The sequence below is a fragment of the Lipotes vexillifer genome, unplaced genomic scaffold (genome assembly GCF_000442215.2).
Source record: "Lipotes vexillifer unplaced genomic scaffold, Lipotes_vexillifer_v1.1 scaffold691, whole genome shotgun sequence".
NCBI classification, from domain to species: domain Eukaryota; kingdom Metazoa; phylum Chordata; class Mammalia; order Artiodactyla; family Lipotidae; genus Lipotes; species Lipotes vexillifer.
The window spans coordinates 1,352,752-1,363,155 of NW_006788040.1; the positions used below are offsets into that span (position 1 = coordinate 1,352,752).

Genomic DNA, 10,404 nt, shown 5'->3' on the forward strand with positions numbered 1-10,404 from the left:
TTTTATTTACAAGTCAGTGCATTTAAGCACACAATATTATTTATTTAAATAAAAATATTAAGTAACTAACAAAACAGGTGGTAAGCAGAGAAGGCAAAAATCAGGAGAGTGGTACCTGAAGGAGTAGAGTTTGAAAACACAGATTTGTTTAAGAGCGCAGCTCTGGAACCAGACTGCCTGGGTTCAGATTTTGACTTGACACCTGTGTGACCTTGGGCAAGTCACCTTCCCTCTCTGAGCCTCAATGTCCTCACTTTTTAAATAGGAATAATTATAGAACACCGGCCTCCTAGAGTAGTCCAAAAGATACACTAAGAGAATGTAAAGAACTTAGCAGTGCTCACTGTTTTGATTATTATTATAATTATCAGGACAGAGGAAGTCACATGCCAGCAATGACAGGGGACCTTGAGGCATCCATCTGTTCACAGACCCAGGAGACATTTTGGCTTCAGGAACTTTTATTTGCATGGGGAAGATGAGCCTCCGGAAGGGTGGGCCACGAGAGAAGAGTGGTGTGTAGACTCACTTGGGGGGCTCAGCAGCCAGCACGGGGAAGCAGCCTTCACGGTGCCACTGTCTGTCACGCAGGCGGCGCACAGCCTGCATCTGTGGCTGGAAGGCTCCCCACTCATTCCAGTGCCGGAAGTCACCAGGCTCCAGGAGGTACTGGTACCCGTGGTAGCCGGGATACTGATAGCCGACCCAGCTGGTAGGAAAGCAAGGACAGCATGGAGGTGGCTAGCCTCACTACCTGGCACTTGGACCCCCACCTTGACCAGTCAGTTCTCCATCCATCCATCCATCCCTGCAGTCTGCTCTCCATCCCTCACCTGTGAGGGTTTGGGCTTGGGTTCACCGGGGGCTCCTCTGTCCTGGCTTTGCCCCTTCCTGCTGGCTTCCTGCTGGCTTTGGCCAGTGATCTCGCCTCTCGGACAGATCTCAGTTTTCCCCTCTAGAAAGTGGGGATGGTCCTGGGAGCTGGTTTATTAGGGTGTTTGGGGGCCAAATGGGAAAATGCATCTAAAGTACTTACTAAGTGGGTTACATGTACATGGTAGGGAGATTAATACACATCCCACTGAAAGTGGTGACCCAGAGCTCAGAGAACAGGATTAAAGGGAGTGAAGATAGGGCTTGGGGACTGGTTAACAATGAGGCAGATAAGAAGGGGGAGCTTTGTTTCAAAAAATGGTTTCCTTTGTATGAAAGTGACTTTGCGTGTAGTGGTTGGGATCACACATTCTGGTATCAGATATAATCTGTTCAAATCCTAGCTCTGCCATTTACTAGGTAGATGACTTATCAGAACACCAGCTTGCTATCTATGAAGTGGGCATGATGACATACCTGCCTCATTGGTGTGTTGTAAAGACTCAATAACTATTCATTGAAAGTAGTTAGTGCAGTGCTTGGTCCACAGTAAGCAATTAATACCAGTTATTATCCATGATTTATTTCTAATTCTGTCCCTTGCCTCTGCGGGGAGGGTCTTTCCAGGCCTCTCCCAGACCCCCTGCCCATCTTTCAAAGTCTGACTTAAGTTCCAGCCTTGCCAGATAAGCCTCGGACCCACCCTCCACTCCAGCACACATACCCTGGTCCCAGAAACCTTCCTTCCTCCTCTGACCTCCTGTGGGGACCATCTCTTACCTATTATTGTTGGACATCATCTCACAGGTGTACTGACATCTCCCTGCTAGACTGAGTAAAGCCCCCTGAAGGCAGGAACTGGCCCTTGTTCATCTCTGCCTCCCCCAGTGTGCTGAGCACAGAGCCTGGCTCACAGGCAATGTTTAGTAAATTTCAGATTGCTTGAATGCAGGGATACTGGGTTTCAGAGAAGGAGAAAATAGCAAGAAAAAGGTCAGAGCCCTGACGGTGTTACAGGAGCTCAGAAAGAGTCTGGGGTGGAGAGGTAGACACCTTACATTTGCCTAGAGGAGACCAGGGGTGTCTGGCATGGTTGTTTGGAGGCAGGGGGATTGATAAAGTGACCTCCTTCGGGTATCCGGCCCTTCCCTGTGTTCTCATGAACATGGGGACATGGGGCTCTGTTTTGAAAGCTTCAAATCCTGAGAGTTCAGAGCAGAAGAAGTCCTTCAGAATAAGGAGCCTGCTGAGCCCATTGTATAGACGGCAACACTGAGTCACAGAGAGGGCATGTGGCTCACCCAGGTCCCACAGTGCATCAGTGATGGGGTTAAGGGCCTTTCATTACACAGTCTCACCTCTCAGATGTCATTCTACTCATGTCCCTAGAGGCTACAATTTCCCTGAATATTCCCTTTCCCTAGACACATCCAGACTCATCTACTCACGTCAGCTCTGCCCCTTGCACTTAATTATTCCTCCAACCCAAATACAGGGTTAGAAGCCCCTATTCGCTCCATCTTCCCACTTTTTAGAACAACTTGCTAGGTCTGTTTACATTGACATGTAGTTCGTCAACAAATGACTCCACTCCCCAGAGGGATGAAGCTCTCTTTGTGGAATCCTAGCCACTGGCACAGAGAGAATTTAGGAGGAGCCGGGCCCTTTCCTATATGTGTGATGTCACATCCTGTAAGGGGAACGGCGTCCGAATCTGTCTGAGCTTGAAGCAGGGGATGAGGGCCCGCAGGTGGGATTCTTACGTTCCGCTGGCGACCTTCACGCTGCCCACGCGGTCACAGAAGCCGTAGACCCAGAGACTGGGCACATCATCCTCCTGGATCTCCATGGTGTTGCCCTTGAAGTTGGCACCTTCAAACAGGCAGAGCTTGTGCGCCTGGGCGTCCTGGGGAAGGAGAGACTGAGTCAGGGCTGTGAAGTATGAATGGGGCAAAGAGAAGTGACTTAGCAGGGCCTTCTGGGTGTGGAAAGAGAGAGCGGAGTCTGCTCAGGCCACCATGGGACTCGCCCAGGACTGCAGTTGTCCAGCCTCAAAGCGCCCTCCTCATCTGGGAAAAGGGAGTGTCAGCCTCTACCTCCTGGAGTTAATCCATACGGAGCACTTAGCATGATGTCTGGCATACATACATCAAGTGCTCCAAGCAAATTTATTATTTTTATTATGATGATCAGGGATGCAGAGGCTCAGAGAAGTCAAGGTTCTTGATCAGTGTCACACAGCCAGCAAAGGGCAGAACCTTCCAGAGAAGCATTTCATTCCTCCCATCCCATCTTGCACCCTGTTCCCTTCCACTCCCTCTGCTGCAGCCACAGTGGCCCTATTTTAGTTCCTTGGTCCCACCCACTCCATCTTCATTCCAGGAACTCTGCCCTAACTGTTCCCTGGGAGACTGTTCACACGGCTGACTCAGTTCCCATCCTTTGCAAGCTGTCTCTCCTGATCACCCCCGACCACTCCCACCCGCTCTTCCCCAACGTCAGAGCCCCGGTTTCCTCTTCCCCTCTCCTAGCACACTGCATGGCCCCCGTGCAGCACGTGCAACAGTTGTTCACCATTACAGATTCATTTTTGTGATTAGGTTTTCAGCAGCTGCCTCCCACTAGGGCAGGGACCTTGCCTGTCCCAAGCACAACTGCACCCCCAGAGCCTATGACACAGCCTGGCAGAAACACATCAATGTGTTTGTGGTTGAATGAATGACTGTAGGTGGAAGATGGTTGAGATACAGATCCCTCTAACTTCCCAGGAGAGAGCGCTGGAAAGGAGTCAGGGAACCAGCTGGCAGGGAGTTGGAGCCACCCAGGTATGAGAGAAGATGGGCCACATTAGGATGGTGGCAGGGATACAGAGGAGGAATTAGACCAGTGGCTCTCAGCCCTGGCTACCCAGAGACTACCTAGGAGGCATGAAAAGATATCAGTGCCTGCGACTTAGCCCCAGAGATGTGGAGTTAATTGGTCTGGGGTGGGGTCCAGGCATTGGGAATTTTTTCTTTTTTCTTTTTTTTAATATTTTACTTTTATTAGAGTATAGCTGATTCACAATGTTGTGTTAATTTCAGGTATTCAGTTATACATACATATATTCACTCTTTTTAGATTCTTTTCTCATATAGGTTATCACAGAATATTGGGTAGAGTTCCCTATGCTATACAGTAGGTCCCCGTCAGTCATCTGTCTTATATATAGAAGTGTGAGTGTGTTCATCCCAAGCTCCTCATTTTCCCCTCCCCCTCGAGGATTTTTTTCTAATAATATATTTTATTTAAGCAAACGTGTCTAAATTATGATGATTTCAATATGTAGCCAACATGGCAATATTAATGAGGTATTTTACATTCTTATTCTGCTTTTTTACTATGTATTCAAAGCCTTGCATGTCTGTTACGCACCTCCATTCAAACTAGCCAAGATTCAAGTGTTTAATAGCCATATATGGCTATTATATTGGACAGCAAGGTTCTACAAGCTACTGGAAATGCTCTAGCTGATCGCTCTTCCAAACAAGGTCCCTTGACATCGACCGCCTTATAAGGACCATTGACTGAGAGATTTCTACGAATTCTTGCAAAGAGACCATTATTAAGGCTGATAATTCAGCCTCAATTTGAGAAAAACACTAGGAATGATCGGAATGGATAATCCATTAAGGTAAGTTTGGTGATGCCAAAACAGCTGGCTGTGGGCACGTGATAGCCTCAAAAGGACATGCAGGAAAACTCTTCACGGGGCTTCCCTGGTGGCGCCGTGGTTGAGAGTCCGCCTGCCGATACAGGGGACGCGGGTTCGTGCCCTGGTCCGTGAGGATCCCACATGCCGCGGAGCGGCTGGGCCCGTGAGCCACGGCCGCTAAGCCTGCGCGTCTGGAGCCTGTGCTCCGCAATGGGAGAGGCCACAAGAGTAAGAGGCCCGCGTACCGCAAAAAAAAAAAAACTCTTCACGAAAATTCCCATCTCAGATGGCAAAAGTTGGTTACCATCAGACACTAACATTGGTGAGTGAAGATGTGGCTGGTTCATGAATCATCATCAACATAATTCTAGAAGAAACCTGTGATTGGCTTGGAGATAACTCCACCTATTTTGGCTTTGAGTCTTCTTGAAGTTATGCTACTTACTTTAGTTAAACATTATAAAGGGGCTAATTCAGTATATAGTCTTATCATCAGGATAAGTTGCCTTTCATGGTGCCTTTCCACAATATCCCTCTTTCCAGCTATCACACAAACTTCAACCTGCATGTCTGATGATTTGGATGGACCTTGGGATTTTTCGAAGCTCCCCAGGAGTGCCTAATGTGCATCAGCAATTAGAAACATTCCACAAAGAGAGTCAAGGAAGACAACAACTGAGAGGTTCAGTCCACTCTCGACAGCAGCAGAGAAGGAAAAAACTAGGTTCCATTGGCCCTGGGCTCCTAGTAGGAGCTGGACACACGATGAGTGTATCAGGGATGCCTTATGAATTGTTGAGCACAAGAGCCATTGCCCTTGGACAACTCAGAGGTCGCTGCGCCTCCCTGCCCACCATTCCTTCTTTATTTTTCTTGCTCACCTGACTCCTTTGCTCTCCTGGCCATCAGACCTCACGCTTGCTCCTGCCCTGCCACACTAATCCCCCAGGCCCGGTACAGGAGCCACTCACCATCCTGATGGGCCAGAAGGACATGAGCCGGTCGCTGCGGTAGCTGCTGGACCACGTGTCCCATCGCGGGTACTCGCCCTTCTCCAGGATGAACATTTCCCCCCGGAAGTTGGACTGCTCAAAGGCAACCCAGCTGGACATGAGAGAGATGGGGAGGGCGGGGAGAGTCAGGAGGGGCAAAGGCAGAGAGGAGAGGAATCCTTAGCAGAAGCCGATCTTCCCCTTGCAAGGCAGCCCCAAGGCGGTGGGTTTGATCCCAGGCTATGCCACTGACTGGCTGTGTGACCACAGGAAGTTGCTTCACTTCTCTGAGCCTCGGTTTCCTCATCTAATATGCCTATTTTCTTGAAGTTGGTGAAGGATTAAATGAGACAATGTGTGTAATTATACGAGCAAAATGTTTCCCCAGATGTAGGATTTACATATAATTTAAGTATTATAAGGACTTGGGAGAAATAACACACAAGAAGACATTAAAAAAAAAATGGATTCCAGCTAGGAGAAAGTCTTTGTTGGATACTAATGTGTCTTTAACACTTATTAATCTCTCTTTGTAGCAAAGGAAGAACAGGCCACCAGCCCAGAGCCTTGAGCAGGCTATTATACTGTGCTCATTGTATAAATTTGTTTATGGATACCTTTTACTTATAGCAGATGATATCAGCTGTCCATTTGTAAAAGTGATGCAAAGGTTCTTTTGATATATGTTTACTTGTGTCAAAAAAGGTCATTTACAATGAAATATATCAGATAAATAATAGTCCTGGAGGTATGGGGGTAGGGAAAAATTGATACAGGTGCTTGAATCACCTGTATTTTTGGTAAAGACCGGCCTGGCATACAGAAGACAGTAATCGGTATGAGGGCAGTGGGAGGGAAACGATAGTAATATTCACCTCTCAGATACCTATGAGAATTAAATGTGATTGCGCATATGCAGGTGTTCAGTTCTCTAAAAGGACTAACTAAGCTTGATGTCAGATGGGGGCTTTCTCAGTGCAGCCTGATTGAGAATGGCAGTGAGCTTGTGTTAGAGGGACCAGGGATTCCGGGGGAGATAAGATGATCCCCATTTCATAGATGAGAAGGCTGAGACTAAGGAGCCCCTTGAACTTTGCTCTCTATGTGTTCAGGAGTTCTGAGGGAACATGAGAGGGCTGACGGGTCACTGACATTAGTCTTATCTCCCTGGGGGCTGCTGGGACCTTCCTCTATCCAGAAGGAGTTGCGGCAGATGGAGGAGGGATGGACTACCACCACAGACTGAAACGGAATGTGTCCCAGGAGCCTCAAGTCTTGTCTGAGGAATGCGCCAACCCACACTGGAGTGACAGAATTGAAGATGCAGACTGATTCTTCCAGAATAGAGGTGAATCTGCCTCCGTCCTCCCTAGTCTAGAGAAGAGGAGGAAGGGAGGGAGGGAGGGAGGAAGGGAGGGAGGGTTTTCACTAAGCAGGATATAACCCATTAGTGGGTTGTGGAATCAATTCACTGGGTTACTACCAGTATTTTTAAAGGATAGGAAGGAAGGAAGGGAAGGAGGGGAGGGACGGAGGGAGGGAGGGAGGGAGGGAGGTTAAATGGATGGATGAGTAGATAAGTGGATGGACAGGTGGATGGGTAGGTGGATAGAAGGATAGATGGCTGGATCTATGGATGAGTGTATTGATGGATGGATGCATGATGCAGAATGGATGGATGGAGGGAGGGGTAAATAGAGGGATAAAGAAATGGGTGGAGAATGAATGGACAGATGGATGGATGGGTTGATCTACAGATGGATGAATAGGTGGAGATTGAATGGACAGATGGATGGATGGGTTGATCTACAGATGGATGAATAGGTGGATGGGAAGGGAGCCTTGGAAGATGGTACCTTGTAGGAGTTAAGAACATAGACTTTGGAAACAGATGGACCTGAGTTCTGATCCCAGTTCATCATTTATTTTCTGTATGACTTTCGGCAAGTCACTTAAGCTCATTAAGCCTCCGAAAAGGAGAAGAAATGATTGCATCTACCTTGTCAGGAGGTTAAGAGAGTTTAAAAGAGAAAGCATGATCAGTAATATCTTTCATGACTAAAGAGGAAGGGAAGCTGCTGGAGATCTGAGCTTATGGAAAGACAGACACTGATGTGGTCCTGCCACCCTGCCACCCTCCCCCCAAACTGTCTTATTCAGGAGTCATAATGCCCAGTGACGACCTGTTACATGAGTGAGGAATTGTCAATATTTATTTTGGTGCCTTTTCTCATCTCCTACGGTTCATTTGAGTCTTACAAGCAAGGAGAGAGGTAAGGCAGGAATCTGAATTCCCAGATATGGAAACTGAGGCTCAGAGGGGCTAAGTCACTGGTCTAAAGTCACATGATGGTGTCAGATGTCAGCTGAGGCCTCCTAGGTTTCAGGCAGGCATGCCTCCCCTCCCCATCTATGTGAGGGCACACCTCCCCTCCCCTCCCCTCCCCCTGCCCACCTCATCCCGTCATTTTTTTTTTTCCACCACTATTTTTCCCATGACCCTGCTGGTCCTGACACAGAGCCAGGGCCCTGGAACACAGGATCTTTTCTCTCCCATCAGGTGCAGTCCCAGAGCACACACCAAAGACCAGCCGCATCTTTGTTTGAGGAGAGATACTCTGGGTTTGAGTCACAGACAATGAAAAAAGCCTGAAAACCCAAACTGGCCACATCCGGCAGCTTCTGCTCCCAGCTGGGCAGTCTGAGGGTGGCGCTGAGGTTACCAGCCTACCCTGGCCCAGGGTAACTTGGCTGAACTCACAGGGCAACAGGGTGGGTAAATAATCCTCACTGCCACCTGCCATGTTTGGGCACCCCCAAAGTGCCAGGCCCATGCTGCATTATCACCTTCAGACCTTAGAATAATCCAGTGGAGGGTAGTGGGGACCATTTCAGAGATGAGGAAACTGAGGCTTGGACACTGAACAAGGCAAACAGGGGAGCTGAGACTCAAACCCAGACCTGTCTGACCTCAAAGCTTATCTCTGCTCTTTGTATGCTGGGTGTACAGGCTGATTACACTTCTTGAGGGCTTTTCTGCTGGAGAGACAAGAGGCAAGGGGGCCCTGTGGGTCTTATCCAGGGGCTGGCCCTGCACTCTGAGCTTAGTGCACAGGGGCTGAAGTTGGTGCAGCCACTATGTCCAAGGGACAATTATTCTTGTTTTATATGGGGGTCACTAAGGCCCAGAGAAGCCCAGAGAGTTAGGGGCAGGCTGTGGAGCATGGTGATTAAAGCACTAGGGATGAAACTGGTCAAGCTGAGTTGAACCCAGGCTCTACCACTTACCACTAGGTGACTTTGGCCAAGGGACTTAACCTCTCTGAGCCTCGGTTTCCTCATCTGTCAAATGGGAATAAGAATCGCCCCTACCTCATACAGCACTGTAGGATCATCTAGGTAAAGCCCTCAGTCAGTGCCTGGCACTAATGGGTACTCAACAGATGCTTATTATTACCTTTAAGGCTGCTTGATGCCCAGGAGAGGGGACAGCTAACGGACACCTGGCTCTTTGGCCTCCTCCTGCTATCAGTGATGGGCAGGGTTCCTTCTATAGCAGAAAAAACATCTCTCTGGAGCCTGGAATCATGACTTACTGTCAGTGTGACCATATGTTAATCAAATCACCTCTCAGAGTCTCAGTTTCCTCACCTGTAAAATGGGAAGGAGAATCATACCTCTTTCCTCCCTCTTGGGTTTGAAAGAAATACTGGAAATAATATACAGTTGGCCCCAGTATCCGTGCATCCTACATCTGCGGATACGGAGGTTCGGCTGTACTACAGGGACTTGAGCATCCAAGGATTTTGGTATCACTGGGTATCCTGGAACCAATCCACCTCGGATACTGAGGGATGACTGTGTCTCTAACAGCATGGTGATAGGCATGGAGTGGAGCAGGTGGCCAGTAAATGGCAGCTACGGTCGTTTTCTTATTACTTTACTAGGGCTGTGGGAGTGCCCTTCCACTGCTCAACACTCACGGTCCTGAGGTGACAATGAGGCTGCGCACTCGGTCGAAGCCGCGGTCTCCCAGGTTCAAGCACTCCCCGGAGAATTCCACCCGCCGGCCCTGGAAGTTCTCCTGATCAAAGACCACCAGCTGCAGGAGAGAAACCCTCATGTCAAGGGGGCAGAGTGAGCAGGGAGAGGCTCCAGGTCAAATATGCATTAAGTACTTATGTAAATAAGAGCAGGCTGTGCCCAGATCACATGAGAGCTTGCCATGAGCCAAGATCTGTGAACTTAATATCTGTACCATCTTTAGGAACTGATGGATCTTCCTTCCAGGCCGTTATCTGTGCTCTTTCTCCTGTCTGGGATGCCTTCCTCATCACATATCCCCATCCTGGAGCTCATGTCCCCTGTCCTGTCCTAGGCTCAGATGTCACCTCCTTCAGGAAGCCCTCCCTGATACCCTCTCCCTGGGTGAGCTTGGTTGAGTGCCCACCCCCCACCCCCACTGTGCTCATCCCATCAGCAGCACAAGTAACACACTACACAGTCACTGCTGCTTTGCTTCTGGGTATCTCTATGCACCCCTCTCCCCTTTCACTCAACCCTTCCAAAGACCAATGGGGTGGATCCATTTCTTTATCTCCAAGCCCCAGCCCCTGCCACAGAGCTGATGCTCAGGAAACATTCACCAGTCTACCCAACAAACCATAGGGGAGGCCAGAAGCAGGGGCCCCTGTGTAAACGTGGGCTAATCCCCTCCTCTCACTAAGCATCCAATTTTGGTTTTTATCTGTTTGTTGTCCCAAGTTGGGAAAATGCTGCCATTCACTTGAACCGAGGCAAGTGGATGACTTCTCCTGAGCCTGTTTCCAGCTGTAAAAGGGAAAG

At 48.8% G+C, this 10,404-nt stretch overlaps 1 protein-coding gene across 1 annotated transcript in view; it reads right to left on the minus strand.

Moving 5' to 3' along the window:
- Positions 1 to 447: 447 nt before the first annotated feature.
- The window catches only part of CRYBB1 (crystallin beta B1), an 11,155-nt gene continuing 1,198 nt past the window's right edge, over positions 448 to 10,404 (minus strand). Inside the window, exons 2-5 of the mRNA XM_007461141.1 lie at positions 9,543 to 9,661; positions 5,539 to 5,671; positions 2,637 to 2,779; positions 448 to 709 (exon numbers count right to left, since the gene is read on the minus strand). Of these exons, the coding sequence (XP_007461203.1) occupies positions 526 to 709; positions 2,637 to 2,779; positions 5,539 to 5,671; positions 9,543 to 9,661 (579 nt within the window). The 3' untranslated portion in view covers positions 448 to 525. The remainder of the gene's footprint in view (positions 710 to 2,636; positions 2,780 to 5,538; positions 5,672 to 9,542; positions 9,662 to 10,404) is intronic.